The following is a 17,538-nucleotide window of genomic DNA, read 5'->3' on the forward strand; positions in this document are numbered from 1 at the left end:
GAAAACTGTTTGACAACATTTATGCTAAATCCTATGTGACTGTTTCGCTATTCAATTAAAGATTTAAGGCGGTTAAAATATTTGACATACATTTCTTGAATAATTAAATCATTTAAGGGGATTAATTATTATTTATAATATTTTATAGCAATTATTTTCATTTAAAATTATATTTAATTCTATTAATTATTTTGAAATAACTAAATATTTAATTAATAATTTTAGTAGTAATTCAATTAGTATTACTTATTTTTTAATATTTTAAATTATATTACTTAATCTCTCCAACCATAACTTAGTTGAAGGAGTCTAGGTTTTGCCTCTCTTATCTATTTCTTTCGGCTTCGTTCCTTCGCAGGAGTGTAAAGTTTTGTACGAGTTCTTCTTCTTCGCTGTTCGACTTCGCTCCTTCAACGACGAGCGGAAGTTACGACATTTTTTGATCGGAAACAACGGGAGCTCGCTTGCTGTGAAGGTAACTTTCTCCCTTTCTTCGACCAAATCCCGCAAATCTGCCGAACCAAAGGATTTCGTAAAACCGGGATTTACCACGAAAAGAAGGAATTTTCCGTCAACCGCGGCTTTGATTTACCGTGAGATTTGGTTTTGCATTTTTGTCCGTTTGGCTGGATTTAGCTCAAATCCGCTTCAAATCCGGTCTAAATCCTTGATCCAAACAGCCCCTAATGCCTAAAATATGATTTCCATGCAGCTGCTTTAGTTGAAGAGAACAAAATTTTGTTCCCAATTCTGTGAGGATGGCATCAATCGTTTCAATGGCAGATATAGAAGCCACTGCGAAGGGTCTAGGGATTGACTTGTCTGCGGTTAATCTTGATTCCATCACACTCCCCCCTGGAGAAGATTTTGGCATCAAAAGGTAATGGTCAAAATATATACTCTCATTCCTGTAGAAGTTATTGCATGCTTGCAGCTATTAAACTCGTTTATGAAATTCCGTAGTGATGATGATGAAGACCTTTATCATGAAGAAGCCCTTGAACTGGAAGCTGGGTTTGGAAATGTGATTGTAGTTGATAATCTCCCAGTCATACCACTGGAGAAGTTTGAGAAGCTTGAAGGTGTAATCAGGAAGATATATGGTCAGATTGGGACGATTCGTGAAGGTGGTTTTTGGATGCCAGTAAATCCTGAAACAAAAAAAACACTTGGATACTGCTTCATTGAATACAACACCAGTCAGGTAGGTAGATTGAATTGAAAATGTATTTTATCCATTTTCCTTTCTTATGTGTATCTGAACGTTGCTACATAAACCTATATTTTGGGTGTTGGTGCCATCATGACATTAGTTTGTGGCCTGAGCTAAGATTAATTATCTTGCATTTTTTATTTCTTTTAGGGGTTGTATGGTTTGAAGTAAAGGGTGTAAAGTATTCCAAATGCAGGGGTTTTGAGAATTTGGTATTTGGGTTGAAGTAAAACAAATGCAGTGTAAATTTTTTATGCATTTGTAATTCACTCTCTAGTTCATTTTTGGTGTATTTGTAATTCCTCTGATTTGGGCGAATTTCAAATACACCATAAATTGATAACTTTTGTTGCCACCAGCCGCCACCACAACCAACTTCCACCATCATCGCTATTGGCTACCGCCACAGCCTCCTGCTACCAACCACTGCAGATCACCGCCACCACTGCTGCAACCCTGCCGCCTGCCACCACCCACCTTCGACCAGTGCCTCCACCATCGCCGCTGCTAACCACCACCACCACCACCGCCGACTGCTACCACCACCCACCACCGCTGACCACCACTAAATATCATGCTCTTTTGACTTTACATTGCAATCATTTTACTTCAACAAAAAAAAAGTAATCTAATGCATTTATTTTACACTCATCCAAACAACTCTAAAGTATTCATTTTATAATGTATTCCTTTTATATTTCATTCCTCTTTCAGGCAACAAAACGACCACTAAGGTTTTTTGAGTTGTGAACAACTAGCTCACTTTAGAAGGGTCTAGAAAATTTCGAAGTTTCATTTTGTTTTTGTACTAATGATATTTATGAGGTCCAGGACAGGAAGTGATCGTGGGTTTTCTTGCATGCATAAAAACGTAGAACTCCCATGTTCAGGGGTATCTCTTTCATTTTAAAGTATATAATTTACAGCTGTTTGCATTTCTATTTTCTCATGATGGCAACTTGTATATTCAGATGTTTGAGAATTAAGTAGTAGTCGCTAGCATATGGATAGCTTGAATGAGGTGTATTCACTTGTTGATGTTATACTTGGATGGATGTGAATCATGTGATTTGTTACCATAGATTGCATCTCACCTACTTGTGAGATGTACTTGTATGATTTTTGTAGCATTAATGAGGAGATCACTTTTTTCCACCGAGAATATTCAGACATTGAGTTAGAGTTGAGGCTTGTGCCAATCTCTGTAGGTTAATATTTTGGCAAAGTTTGCTCCAATTTGTATACTATTGAGCACAATATATGGAGCCATTAGATGCCTGACAGCCAGAAGAGTAAAATAAGCATTTGTGCCTGTAGTAAATCAATGATAAATGATAAAAAGCATTATTATTATTTTTTCATAAATCCAAATTAGAAATGTTGTTGTTATATCTTTGCTTTACCACTTAGAACCTTAACTATGGATAAACGTGGAAATATTTCATTACATGGTCCCAAGTAGTTACTGTCATTGTTCATAATTTGTTACTGGGAAAAACACAATTGGTTTGGTTATATACTCTCAGGTTTTGATGCATGAATTTGCATTGTTCTACATGTTTTGTAAAAAATTGCTTTCCCCGCACAGAAAATTTATGATGAAAGAGTCACATTTGTCTTCCATTTATAGAGAAAATGAACAATTTGATTTGGTGTTGAGGGAAGAAACAAAAATATTTAAGTGGAGATAAAATAAAATTAAAAAGGGTATATTTTCCCTTTTTTTGGTTGGGAGTCTTAAGAGGGAAATCAAAATCATTCTTCTGATTGTTGATTGAGAGTTGAAAGAAAAGAAAGGAATTGAAATATTATAATTGATTTGACATATATACCATCTAAGGCGACTCTCTCTAATCTTATCTTCCACTGGAGCTACTCCAACTTTTTCACGTATATGCTTATTTCGTATCCTATCTCTAAGAGTAAAGCCACTCATCCGCCCGAGCGTCCTCATCTCTGCAACACTTAACTTAGTATTATGATTCTCTCTGAATGGCCAACTTTCGACACCATAAATCATTCCAGGTCTCACCACCATCTTATAGAATTTTCTCTTAAGTTTGAGGGGGACTTTTCCTTCACACAATAAGCCCGATGCATTCCTCCACTTCAACCATCCAACTTGAATTCTGCTGGTAATATCCCCATCTATTTCACCATTACTCTGAATAATAGATCCAAGATATATAAAGCGTGTACTCTTATTAATGACATGATCGCCCAAAGTCACAATCCCTTCACCAGGTCTATTAATGCTAAAATTACACATCATATATTTAGTTTTAGATCTACTAAAGTAAAAATCTTTAGACTCTAGGTTGACCTCCATGATTCTAGTTTACCTTCAACTCCCTCTCTAGTCTTATCTACAAGAAGAATATAATCAGCATAAAGCATACACCAAGGTACATCCTCTTGGAAATGTCTAGTGAGAACATCCATGACTAAAGCAAAAAGATATGGGCTTAAGGCTGATCCTTGATGTAATACAATCGTAATAGAAAAAATACTTGGTCAAACCACCTTGTGTTTGAACACAAGTAATAGCTATTGCATACATATATTTAATGATTTGAATATGAGCATTATTAACTCCTTTCTTTTCAATAACTCTCCATAGTACTTCTCTTGGAACTTTATCATATGCTTTCTCTAAATTAATAAATATCATATGTAGATCCTCCTTATTCTCTCTATATTTCTCCATCAAACCTCTCAATAAATGTATGACTTCCATAGTAGACCTACCTAACATGAATCCAAATTGATTTTGAAAAATATCAGTATAACGCCGCAACCTACGCTACATAACTCGCTCCCATATTTTTAAAGTATGACACATTAACTTAATTCCTATATAATTCACACAAATTTTGTGCATCACCTTTATTATTAAAAATTAGAATTAACACACTCATTCTCCACTCATCTGACATCTTTTTAGCCTTCAAAATAGTATTAAAAAGTTTAGTAAGCCAAAAATTTTCTTTTATCTCCTAAGCATTTCCTCACCTCTATTGGAATATCATCAGGTCCAACAGCTTTTCCACACTTCATTTTCTTTAAAGCCTTTCTAACTTTAGTTTTACTAATACGACGATAAAAATATAAATTTTTATTTTCAATTAGGGTGCTAAGGTCGCTAAAGTCAATCGTATTTTCGCATTCTTTATTAAAAAGTTTACCAAAATATTTCATCCACCTTTGTTGTATATCATCTTCTAAGAAAAGTATTTTTTGATCTTCATCATTTATACATTTCACTTGAACTAAATCCTTACTACACACTTCATTTTCTATGTGAATTCTTCTACATGAAAAAAATGTAGCAAATTTAGAAATTGTTTGATGATACACAATTTTTTTAATTTTTTTTTCTAAAATCAAACATCAATATTTTTTTTATGGTTAGATTGCCCTTCTAAGAAGGATAAAATTTTTTTGTTATGCATTATTTACCTTATTTTTTTTCTCTTATCATATAACAGGACGCAAAATCTGCAAAAGAAAACACGAATGGATACAAGTTAGACAAGTCGCACATATTTGCTGTGAATTTATTTGATGAGATTGAGAAGTATATGAAAATTCCAGATGAATGGACACCTGCTGAAATTAAGCCATATGCACCTGGTGTAAGTGTTCTCCATGCTTATTTTACTTCATATTTTTTTTAAAATTTTAATTATTATTTATTTCTTTTTGTAAGTTTTATAGGGAGTATACATTTTAGATTGAGAAACTGCATTGACTGAAATAATCGCGTTGTCAAGTCTTGTCACAAGATTAGTTGGCGTGCCAAGTGTTTATGATCAAGCTTTGCTTGTTACATAATTTCTGAGTTTTACTGTTGATTGGGTTTTTTGATTTTGAAGAAATCAATCACTATATTCTGGAGAAGCGTTAATGCAATGATATTAAACTGTGGTTCACCTTTTTGAACTTTTAATGCTTTATGACTTAAGCGTGCTTCTGAAACATAATGAAAGAAATTAATTTGCTATAAAATGAAAAACTTTTTCTAATTGATCATTGTGATTGTCATTTTCGTGTTTATTATTTTCTGTTTGTATTGTTATTCTAACACTTACCATAATAATCTCAAAACTCACCTCACTTTTAAAGTTGATACATTTATTAGAGTATTTCATTCATTATAATTCTAGGATGGAAACTAGTGCACTCATTTTTATGTACCTTAAAGTTTACAGATTTTGTAGTAGTTAGCCAAATTTCATCCTGAGGATAGGCCCGGTGATGCCGTTGTGTTTGGTTAAGAGTTAATTCAACCATGCAATTGCTTGTATGTAGGGGTGTTAAAAATTGACACGACATGAAAACTCAACTCGAAATCGACCCGAAATTTTCAGGTTAGGGTCAACCCATTTGGAAAACTGGTCAGGTTCGGGTCTCCAAGTCTGACATGTTTTTGAAATTCCGGGTCGGGTTCGGGTCAACCCGAAAACATTATTTTAATTCGGATTGACTAGGGTGCCAAGCAGTGAGATCATGTGAGCACTTGAGCGGTTAGCTGATTGATTTAGGTTTATGTCTTACGCTCGCGCTCTATTCATTTCTACGCGTATCAGCTCGGGCCTGATATTCATTTCTATTCTACGTGTATCGTCTCTAGTCTGTCGGCTCTCCCCTCTCCTCTCCTTTGTCTTCAATCTCCTCCACCTACAGAGTCCAGCCCGAAGCTTTCCTTAGTTTCGGTTCCTCACTTCCTACTCTTAAGTTCTATTTCGTTCAATTTGTTGCTTGATGGCTGCTGCGTTCGAAGTCACAATTCACGGCTAGGTTTTTTTTTGTGAGTTTTTTTTGTTTATGATTTTTCTTTTTTCATTAGCTATTAGCTCATGTTCTTTCGAATGATCTTGTTTAAGTTTGTGTCGGTCCACTCGTTTTTTGTCTCATTTGCCATTAGGGCATCATTTTTCTCTCAGTTATAATTTTTATTTTTAGGGCTTTGTATTTTTTAGGGTTAATTAGTTCTTCTCTTAAAGGAATAAAGGAATGTATTCCTTGTTGTTGTTGGCTACTTGGCTTGTTAGTTGTTTATACGATTGTACGTGTAACCTGTACTCCTCCTGTAGCAGCAACATTGCATGTAGTCTTCCTCACTCTTCAGGTTGGATAAGTTGATTAAATGCAAGGTAAATGAATAAATGTTCTCAATTTTTTACGTTTTGTATATTTAGTAAAGGTGGGATCGGTGGAGAAGCCTTAAGTTGTTGTTGCTATTGTTATTGTATATTAGTTTAGTTGCTGTTGCTGATTTCATTTTTATCCTTTTGCACTTTGCATTTTCAGTTTGTTGTTGCTGTTATATGCAAGTTTCTGATACATTCTCACATTCTACATCGTTTGCTATTGTTGTGTTGCACTGTGTTTGCACTTTGTTGCCTATTGCTATTGAAATCAAGTTTAAGTTGTTACATTCTTGTGTAAGAGTTTGACATTTAAGAAATAGTTATTCATATTTGGCATATTTGCATTGTAAAATATGGTTTGATTTGTTGGCTAGATAGAGGATTTAAACACCATTCTTGAGAATTTTTTTGATGAGCATGAGCAAGTGGGCAATGGCAATAATGTGATAGAGCCATCTATTGATGCATGTAATGATGGTTCAGAAACTGTTAAATAGCGTAGAAGGATGACTTCAACAGGTTGGGGCCATTTTGAGATGTTTTCTAATTACAAAGATGGTAAACAAATGTGTAAATGTAAGAAATGTGGTGCACAATACCTATGTGATAGCAAAAATGGCATTGGTAATTTAAGGCGCCACTTGCAAAATTGTAAGAAAAGAGATATGCGGGATATAGGCAAGCTTATACTGCTAAGCAACTCTAACTCATCTATCTTTATAGCTGATTATAAGTTTGACTCTGCAGAATTTTGTGATTTATTTACTGCTTGTATCATCATGCATGATTTGCCCTTTCAATGTGTTGAATGGGTTGAGTTCGAGCATTTTTGTTGTATCTTCGTCGAGACCTACAACTATTTTTAGGAATACTGCTAGGAGTGATTGTAAGAAATTATTCACTAAAGAAAAAACTCACATACGATCACAATTATCAAAGTGCACTAGCAAAATTTGTCTAACATCAGACTTATGGACGTCAAGAAACATTGATGTGTTTATTTAATGGTGCATTTTATTGATAATGATTGACACCTACATAAAAAGACCTTAAGTTTTTCTTTCATGCCACCCCCTCATGATGGCATATCAATATTTGAGAAGTTACAATCTCTTGTGTTTTAATGGAAAATAGAGTCCAAGTTATTCAGTATTACTTTGGACAATGCCTTTGCAAACAATGTTTCCATAGACTTCTTAAGAAATTATCTTAATTTATATGGTGGTCTGCTATGTAATGACACATTTTTTTCGTTTGCGAAGCACTGCACATATTATTAATTTTATAGTTCAGGAGAGGCTGAAAGAGATTGTTAGTGCAATCTTAAAAATTAGAGATAGCATCAAGTATGTGAAGGGCTCTCAAGCAAGGAAGCAGAAATTTCTTGATTGTGTTAAGCAGAGTTGTTTAGAATCGAAGAGAGGTTTTAGGCAAGATGCTTTAACAAGATGGAACTCTATTTTTATAATGCTTGATAGTTCTATATACTATCAAAGGGCTTTCCTTTATCTGGAGTTGGGTGATTCCAACTATAAAGCTTATCCTGCTGTTGCATAATAGGAGAGAGTAGAAGCTATTTGTACCTTTTTAGCTCCTTTCTATGAAATTACCTGTGTAATATCTATCACGAAGTATCCAACAACAAATCTTTACTTTCCTTGCATTTTAATTGCTTATTTAGCTTTAAAACATGAACTTTCATTTGGTAATGACTACATTAAAAGAATGGATATAGGGATGATTGGTAAATTTGAAAAATATAGGTCAGAGTTTAGTGACATATTGAAAATGGCAGTTATTCCAGATCCTCGATATAAACTTACATTTGTAGAGTGGTGTTATAGAAGATTGTATGTAGGTGATTATGCATTTGAATTAAAAAAAGTTAAGAGAGAGATTTTTATCATTATTTGCAAACTACACAAAGGGAAGTGGTGAAAGTTCCAATGCAACACAGAGGAGACATAATGATGTCTCTAGAAGCTCTTCTTCTACTATCATTAAGTCACTATTTCTTCAAGTATTTGTTATGCTACAATCATTTTTTTTAGTTATTCATATTAGTGTTTTAGTTTGATCAATAAAATTTAAAATTTGAGATTCCAAAACAGGATTTTGATTCATTCGAAGAGAAATCCATTTTGCCTAAAAAGTCAGAACTCAAACTCTACCTCGATGAACCTAAACTTTATAGGAAAATTTAGTTAGATATATTAAAATTTTGAAAAGGCAATCAATATAGATTTTTTGAAGTCTATGCAATGGCTCGTGATGTGTTATGCATTACCATAGCAACAGTATCATCTAAAAGTGCCTTCAGTAATAGTGTCATAATCCTAGATTAGTATTAAAGGGCACTTAAACATGATATAGTTGAGGCATCGGTTTGTGTCAAGGATTGGTTGTATGGAGAAAATTGTGTAGTATCATATAACCTATTGAATTTCTCCTTTAATTATTTTTTCTTGCACTTCAATTATTTAAGAGGTTAAATTTATTTATTGCAGTAGTAAATGATCCTGAACTTGAAGCTGTGATTGAAGGTATACTAAATTTAAATATTAACCAAGTCAAAGAAGATCCTGATAAAAATTCAGTCATTAGATAATTTTTCATCCTCTCTAAACCTATTTGTGTTGGCTGTTGGCCAGTTGCTAGCTGTGAACTGAATTTATTGTAGGCTGTTGGGTCTTGGGTGTTGGCTGTTTGCCTGTTAATGGCTGCTAGCCTGTTGTTGGTTGTGAATTGAATTTATTGTCGCCTTCTGGCATGTTGCAATTCTGAATTGAATTCATTGTTGATTTTATTTTTTTTATATATGTTTTTTTAAATCTGTAATATAAACTAAGCTGACAACTGGTTGGATGTTGCTGATTTAGTGATTTTGTACCTGTAGCCTGTCGGTTGAAGCCTCTTATTGCTGTTGGATAATTTATTTTTGGGTTGTAGTGGTTTCCAAATGGTTGGCTGTTTCAATATTTAGTTGTTACTGAACTAGTGAACTTACTAGCTTAGTTTATATTACTGAACTTATATTGTTAGTCACTATTAGGGGTGCAAACGAGTTGAGTTGAGCTCGAGTCAAGCTCAATTGTCAAATAATGAGCTCGAGCTCAAACTCAAGTCGAACTCAAAATTTGAGCTCGAAATTGAGCTCATCCCATTATAAACGGGCTCGAACCGGCTCGTAAACCTCGACGGGTGTTCGAGTCAAGCTCGATTGTCAAATACTGAGCTCGAGCTCAAACTCAAGTCGAACTCAAAATTTGAGCTCGAACTCGAGCTCATCCCATTATAAACGGGCTCGAACCGGCTCGTAAACCTCGACGGGTTTTTTAAATATTATTAATTATTTTAAATATTGAAATATTTAAATTTTTATTAAATATTCCAAACATTTATTATTAATTTATTTTTATTGAACCGGCTCCTGTTCAAACATTTGTTTTTCCATTTTGCTAATTGCTATTGCTGATTTAATGCTTTTGAAATAAGCAAAATTATTCTATGTTAAGAAAAATTTGAAGTAGCACTAATATTTTTTTTAAAAAAGTAAATCTACTTAAATTTGGATTTTTTTAAAACAAAATCGGATTTCCGGTCATTTCAGGTTGACCTGATACTCGATTGGGTCAGGTTCGGGTTAATAAAATAGACCTGAAATGCTAATCATGTTGGGTCTGGGTTGGGTCAAAACAAGGCGGGTTAAAGTTGGGTTTGACCCGAACCCGACCTGTTTTGACACCCTGCATGTATGGGCATATGCCTTTATAGTGGTGGACATGTGGCCTCTTGGGATGGTTGCGGTTGTTTTTTGGAGTCATGTACATTGATGTTCCTGGATAGTGGAGGCAATGTGGCCACTTGGGATGGGTGTGATTCTTTTGGGGTCATGCACATTGATGTGCTTCTTGTATTTCTTTTGATTTATGAATTGATTGTTTTTTTTTTATTTGGAAACATTTCTCATGGCAGTGTTCCCTGTTTATGTATTCATGCACACCTAATCGTTGAATGTTTCTTAGTGCTTATGTTAACTGATTTATCATGTAATTTTTGCGTTGAAGAAAAACCTGGTTACATATTAAAACCTAACTTTTGAAATTACTAAGCATTTATCTTAAATCGCTTTTTATGCTCTACCTCTACAATGTACTTTCACATTTAAAAGTACAACTATTTGATATATGTTATTGGATGTCTATCTAAGAATTGCTTTGTATGCATCAGTGTCCATTCTTGCACTTCAATATGTCTATCTCGATTCTCGATTGATTCTTTCTAAAATTATTTCTTTGTTAATTTGATGAATCTATTGTACTATGATTGGGTTCTACACACCTAACTCTGGAGGCATTTTTCTGACAGGAAAATCTACAGAAATGGTTGACGGATGAGAAAGCTAGGGATCAATTTGTTATCCGTGCTGGTCCCTTCACTGAGGTCTTTTGGAATGATCCCAGACAGTTGATGCCAGAACTTGTTTACCGCCGTCAAGTAAGTGAATGTTTCTTTATATTCCTTTTTTTAATTTTCTTAGTTTGTTTATGTAACTCGAAATCTGAATTTTTCTGCGCTGAATTAGTTAATCTGTTAATGGTATTTAGTTCTTGCCAGTTTTACTTGGCATGATAGTTAATCTGTCCTCATAGCAGGTTTTGCTCAAACCATATGTATTTACACATGTTAGGCTATTTTACTCCTTTAAATTCCATGTTTGCTTGGTTGGAATGTATTAACTGATATTCTGAACGTTGCCACAGATTTCTGGTTATTTCTAGTTGCATACAATTGGTACAAGTAAAATATATTTCATTGCTTTTATTTATTTTCACGGTAAAGTAGCATTATTGTATCTGGATAAAGATTTCATAAACTGGCATATTGGAGGATCTTTAGGATTCTAGACTAGCACAACATATATTAAATTGATGAACTTGACAGCTAAGACTCGGTTTGAGTTGCAAGGAATATTTTTGTCCTTGGTGCTTTGTTTGTAAGTCAGGCCAGTTTAATTTCTAAATTGATAAGGCCTTATGTTCTTTAAAATAGGTTTGTAGCACCTACTTTGGCTTTAGTTTCTGATTATTTTCTTGGGGACTGCTTGGATAGGCATAAAGTAATTATAAAGTAATGCAGTGATGAAGTAATACAGGAACATTAAATTAATCACTGTTTAGTATGTTGTTAAGTTATTGTATATAGCTCTAGGTACCATTTAGGCTCATCTCTTTAATAAAACCCCTTCAAAGTATGAAGCCAATGTGACTGCATTTACTTGGATTTTAGTTTGCATTGCAAAGAATCATTTCACACTAAATACTTAGAAAATTTAAAAAGGAATATATATATATATATATATATATATATAATCTCGCTGTCAAGCCCATCCTCTTAGCTACCGTTAATAATTATTATGGGGGTCTCATTATAAATTGAAAGTATCAATAGATCCGAGAGCTTCTGAAATACCTCTAAAATTATGTATATGTGGTTTGAGGTAACAAAAAATGGGGTATCAAGAAACAATATCAATTAAAGTGTCGGTTGCAAATGACAGCTCATCCAATGGCAGTTGCCAATGTTCTCTATGACTACGTCATATACATAATACTTGTTTATGCAAGTCATCGCAAGCTGATTATATTTCATGTCTTCATCCGACATTAATTAGACTAATACTCAGATGTAGCTACAGCCAGAAAATTTTTCATGATCTATCGAGCTCAGATAAAATGCTATTTGTTATCTGAATCCTTGAGCTAAGAGAAGAAGTGGCGAAGATATAAACAAAGCCATTTGAATCTGTGCAAGAAGCAGTAACTTTGTTTAAGCAAAAGATTGATCCTAAAATATGCTTGGATGCACAATTTAGAGAAGGCACTCGGATGAAATGGAGGATTGATCTAGAGAATGAACTAATGAAACATATGATAATTTCTGAATACTTACACATGGAATTAAAGCAGTCAAAAGAAATTGAGGAGGAAGAGGAAAGAATGAAAGAAGAAGTTTAATATTTAGTTAGGTGAAGATAAATGGTATAAATTGCCAGATTGATATGCTTGTGGGTGAAATTCAGAGGGTGCAATAAAAAATGTCTAAGAGCAAAAACAAGGAGTTAGAATTCCAGCCAAATGCTGTTACTATCACATCAGAGCCTCATAATTCTAGCAGCAGGATTGATGCTGCTAAGGATTCAGAAGCGAGGTCTATGCCCGCACAGGTAGGATTGAACTAGGCAATCCAACATCCAGCAATAGAAGCTAAGAAGGCGGAAGTTGAAGTGCGAAGAATGGCTGGGTATAATAAAACAGAGACAGAAAAAAAAGGGGGATATACAAAAATCTGTGATCTCTCATTATTAATAGCTTTATAAAATCTTCAATAAATTACTCTTTTACATGTTCTGTGCGCTAAAGGATGAATGAAGAATATTTGAATAAATGCCATAGGTTCTAAATATCTATATATGGCTATTCATATGGTATGCGAGGCCTCTGGTTCATGAATTTCTCGTCAGTGGGCTAACAAATAAAATGTGCTAGAGTTTTACCTTTTTTTGGAATGAAACCCGTAAGAGAAAAAAACTGCTCATCATGGCCATGTTTGCACGTCTACAACATCTAGCCGTTGGCATATAATTCAATTCAATTCCTATAAAAAAGAAAACAAATGAGCAGTTTTCACACTTACTGGCAACTGGAAGATTGATGATTTCATGCGATTCCGCTTGGATTCGGCTCCCAACTTTCGTTCTCAAAACCTTCCGACCTTCCTTTAATCTTCAAGCGACCACAACAGTGAGTCCGGGACAAATCCGAGCCGCATCTCCTTAGCCTCACCTGCGCTCTAGTCCCATCCGACTCACATGAGCGACACCCGCTTCCGTCTGCTTCCTGTATCGAGTCTGGCTTCACCTAAGCGAACCAAGAATGACTTTCGTTCGTTTGATTGCACGCAAAAAGAAGCCGCACGTTCGTCTGCCTCCGTCCGGTCTCCTCCCTCCTTTGAACGGAACCCATGTCCACCCAACTCACGTGAAAAGAGCTCGATTCTAGTCTGTCCCACACACGGTTACGAGCTAGCTGGACTTTCGTCAACCTCTTGATCGAATTTGGTCTGCGTCGCCCACTTCCTTATGTGTTCGCACGACGCCTCCTGGTCCCGATCCACACATGAATCAAATCACACCCCACGTTCAAGCAATGGGATCTACCTTCTTTTGCGTACGAAACCCACAGTTAGGATTCGATCTGTCTGTTCAGCTTGCTTAAACGATTCAGTGCAATCCGCCCTCGGTCTCTTGAAATTTTGAGTAAAGAGAAAGAAGAGAGATTTGTTGTTAATTAACTATTATTATTAGTAGAGTTATTATTAAAGAAAGGCAAAGGCTACGATCCTTAAATCAGAAACTACAATCGCCAATTAGAGGAACTGAAGATCAATTCTAGGACCAAGTAACCTTCCGAAGGCTTCGACCGTTGATTATCTTTCTGGCTGGGCGGACTAAAAGGGTGAATGCCTTCCCCTACCTCCCCTCGCAGGAATGGGAGTCCGGGTGGCTGCCGAAATTTCCCTAAAAAATATTAGAGTTGATTTTTTTGAAAAAAAAAAATAAACGCTTAATTGATCAATTTAATTTTAAGTATAATGAAATTTTCAACTTAAAATTTAATTTAATTAAACCATTTTAGGTTAAGTGAACAGTCTAATCAAAATTTAAATCATTAAAATTAATTTGAAATAAAAATCAAGCCTGATTAAATATTTTAATTAATTAAAATTAAACTTTAATCAACTAATTTCTACCCAGCTTCTGATTTGTGGGAATGCTCTTTTGGTGACAGTTTTCTTTTTTGATTCAATCATTTTCCTTAGCTATGCTGAGACAGCAATCTAACGCTAAATCTAGTAAACAAGGAGTCCTCGCTTAAGTCTGACTTCCATTAAATTGTTAATTTGATTCAAAATATGACCAATTAATCAACAAAATTGAGTAATTAAATTAATTAAGCAAGAGAAAAAATTAATTAATTAACTAATTAAAAATACCAATTTTTGATGAATGAGACCTTCAAAGCAGTCCAGAATTGCATTTAATGTCATTTGCTTATCTTTAATTATATATTAGCGAATATTTAAAAAAAAAATCAATCTGAGGCCTTTCCATTTTTTTGATAGTATTGGACTGAGAGCTTCGTCCAGTGGTCTCCATTGGGGACATACCTGGCCACAGTTCATAGGCAGGGTGCTGCTATTTGGGGAGGTGCAAGCACATTTAACCGTTTGATGAGATTTGCACATCCACAGGTTCCCATCTTTCCTGATTTAACTCTTATCAATATTATAAGTTATGCTTTATCTCCTGACCTGGTTGAAATACTGTTATATGATATAGGTCAAACTGATTGATTTTTCTCCCGGAGAGAAATATATTGTTACTTACAGCAGCCATGAACCCAGCAATCCTCGTGAAAAACATGTAAGTAAAAACTAAGGATGTTTTCCTAGTTTGATAAATTATGTTCGAGGTTACCTTACTAAGGCTTCGTTTTGGACGACTTTCATACTGCTTTTTAAAGCAGCTTTTTAGTATAAAAATTAAAATTTTTATACTTAAAAGCTGCTTTAAGAAGCATTAAAAAAGCTGTCCCAAACAAACCATAAGTTAAATCATAAATGTATCTGATTTTATGGACAGTGGGTACTACTGAATTTTTTTGATTTGAGAACTGGAAAACTGATGCGGGATTTCAGAGGAAATGCTGATGACTTTGTATCAGGATCCAGCAATGTTACTGGAGTCTCTTGGCCTGTGTTCAGGTGATTATTGGATGTTCTTATGATGTGAGGTTTTTGCCTCTAAGCATATATAATTTCCTGGCTTGTTGTACCGCAGATGGGGTGGTGGCAGGGAAGACAAATTCTTTGCCAGACTCGGAAAGAATGTAATATCTGTGTATGAAACTGAGACATTCACGCTTATAGATAAGAAATCTCTGAAGGTTGAGAATGTGGCAGATTTCACTTGGTCTCCCACTGATCCTATTATTGCATGCTTTGTTCCCGAGCTTGGTGGTGGAAACCAGCCTGCAAGGGTAAGTAGGAATTTATATCTCAATCATTTATTCTCATTCAACTAAATTGAACGTTTTCATGATTTTCCTTATTTCAGGTAAGCCTTATCCAAGTTCCAAGCAAAGAAGAGATGAGGCAGAAGAACCTGTTCAATGTTAGTGATATTAAGATGTACTGGCAGAATAATGGGGAATACCTTGCTGTGAAGGTTGATCGCCATACTAAAACTAAGAAGAGTACCACAACTGGCTTTGAATTGTTCCGAATAAAGGAAAGAGACATCCCAATTGAGGTGCTGGAGCTTGAAAATAAGAATGACAAGATAGTGGCTTTTGCATGGGAACCAAAAGGCCACAGATTTGCAATCATCCATGGCGACGGCCCGAGGCCGGACATCAGCTTCTACTCGATGCGAACCGCTCAAAATGTTGGTCGTGTCTCGAAGCTCGCTACCCTTAAATCGAAGCAGGCGAATGCTCTCTATTGGTCTCCTGCAGGCAGATTCCTTGTTCTTGCAGGCCTGAAGGGTTTCAATGGCCAGCTAGAATTCTACAATGTCGATGAGCTTGAGACCATGGCCACTGGTGAACACTTCATGGCAACGTATATCGAGTGGGATCCAACTGGAAGGTAATTTTTCAAATTTCATTTTCCTAAGCTAGAACATAACTTATTCAGCCGTTGCTGAATATATATTTGCTGTAGATATTGTGCAACATCTGTTACATCAGTTCATGAAATGGAGAATGGCTTCCATATTTGGTCTTTCAATGGAAAGCTGTTATATCGGATTCCAAAGGATCAGTTCTATCAGGTAAAAAATACTTTTTTTTTTTCATGTTTGCTTGAGAAATTATACAATGGCGGATCCTTTATTTGAGCATTTAAACAGTTCTTGTGGAGGCCGAGGCCGCCCTCTCTACTGAGTCCTGAGAAGGAAGAAGAGATATCGAAGAATTTAAAGAAGTACAGCAAGAAGTATGAGGCAGAGGACCAGGATGTATCGTTGCAGCTTAGCGAGCAGGATAGGAAGAAGAGAAAGATGATTCAGGAGGAGTGGGATCAATGGGTGGCTCAATGGAAGAAGTTGCATGAGGAGGAAGAGCAATTAAGGCTCGCGCTTCGAGATGGAGAGGCGAGCGACGAAGAGGAAGAGTACGAGGCCAAAGAGGTTGAGGGAGAGGAGGTGATTGATGTCACAGAGGAGATTGTAGATTCTGATGAAGATCAAGACTGAAAAAAACAACAGGTCTTTCTCTCTATTATCCTCCCCTTAGTGAATTGGTTTAAAGATCTATTTGGGGCTGATTTTTCAGCATCCGTTTTTCATATATTGCCACAGTTATGTTCGGCTGTAGTTTTTAGTTGCTTTTCAGATGGTGGAAATCGATTTCTTATAATTAAGGTTTTGTTTTGGATGGTTTTTTTAATGATTTTTAAAATGGAGTTTTAGTACAATAGTTTCTAGTAATTTGTACTTTTTGATTGTTTGGTTTGTGAATCTACTATTATGATAGAAATGATTTTAGATTGGGCTGTTTAAGAAATTTAACTAGTGGTAATGGACTATATAAAGGTGTTATCTTTGATATACTAAAAAATAGGTAATATTCTTAGAAAAAAGGTTCTTGAAATATATTTAGTCTTCATTTGGGATTGACTTTCTTTCTGCTTTTTAAATCAGATTTTTTCTAATACATAAATTTTAATTTTTATATCAGAAAATTGCTTTAAGAAGAAATAAAAAAACAATATCAAATGAAGACTTAATCATTAATGCTCTATTGATTTTTCTTTTCAGGACTTTTCATGCAAAAAAAAAATGCGGTCTCTTCCAAATCGTACACCCCCTTCTTATATGTATACGTGGGCTGGATCTTCATGTAAAGCTCGAACGTTGAACTCTATATCATTTTATCATTGAGAATGTTTTGACAAGCAATAATATCCATGGGTCTTTGCTCTCTGGATTCCTCCTCACTTCTTGCTCTATCAAAATTTAATAGGTGGGCCCATTGAAATCTTGATCAAATTAAAAATGTCATATTATTTGACTCTTATTTTTTTAGAATTTTGTATTTAAGTGAAATA

At 35.0% G+C, this 17,538-nt stretch overlaps 1 protein-coding gene across 1 annotated transcript; it reads left to right on the forward strand.

Annotated features, from left to right (window-relative positions):
- The first annotated feature begins 307 nt into the window (after nucleotides 1–307).
- Nucleotides 308–16,905, forward strand: LOC110097542 (eukaryotic translation initiation factor 3 subunit B). The gene is made up of 12 exons (XM_020823975.2): nucleotides 308–475; nucleotides 713–880; nucleotides 964–1,204; nucleotides 4,702–4,848; nucleotides 10,735–10,863; nucleotides 14,551–14,679; nucleotides 14,768–14,851; nucleotides 15,071–15,192; nucleotides 15,269–15,467; nucleotides 15,545–16,077; nucleotides 16,153–16,261; nucleotides 16,340–16,905. The coding sequence occupies exons 2-12, from the start codon at nucleotides 759–761 to the stop codon at nucleotides 16,682–16,684; spliced, it is 2,160 nt and encodes a 719-aa protein (XP_020679634.1). The 5' UTR covers nucleotides 308–475; nucleotides 713–758; the 3' UTR covers nucleotides 16,685–16,905.
- Nucleotides 16,906–17,538: the final 633 nt, after the last annotated feature.

Source organism: Dendrobium catenatum, unplaced genomic scaffold (genome assembly GCF_001605985.2).
Source record: "Dendrobium catenatum unplaced genomic scaffold, ASM160598v2 fragScaff_scaffold_390, whole genome shotgun sequence".
In the NCBI taxonomy this organism is placed as follows: Eukaryota; Viridiplantae; Streptophyta; class Magnoliopsida; order Asparagales; family Orchidaceae; genus Dendrobium; species Dendrobium catenatum.

What these genes read in the sequence shown, in the direction of transcription:
- LOC110097542 (XM_020823975.2), top strand. Translation starts at nt 759, where the DNA reads ATGGCATCAATCGTTTCAATGGCAGATATAGAAGCCACTGCGAAGGGT. An exon ending in TGAGATTTGCACATCCACAG is followed by an intron (nt 14,680 to 14,767) that starts GTTCCCATCTTT and finishes TATATGATATAG; the next exon opens with GTCAAACTGATTGATTTTTC. An exon ending in GTGGAAACCAGCCTGCAAGG is followed by an intron (nt 15,468 to 15,544) that starts GTAAGTAGGAAT and finishes TCCTTATTTCAG; the next exon opens with GTAAGCCTTATCCAAGTTCC.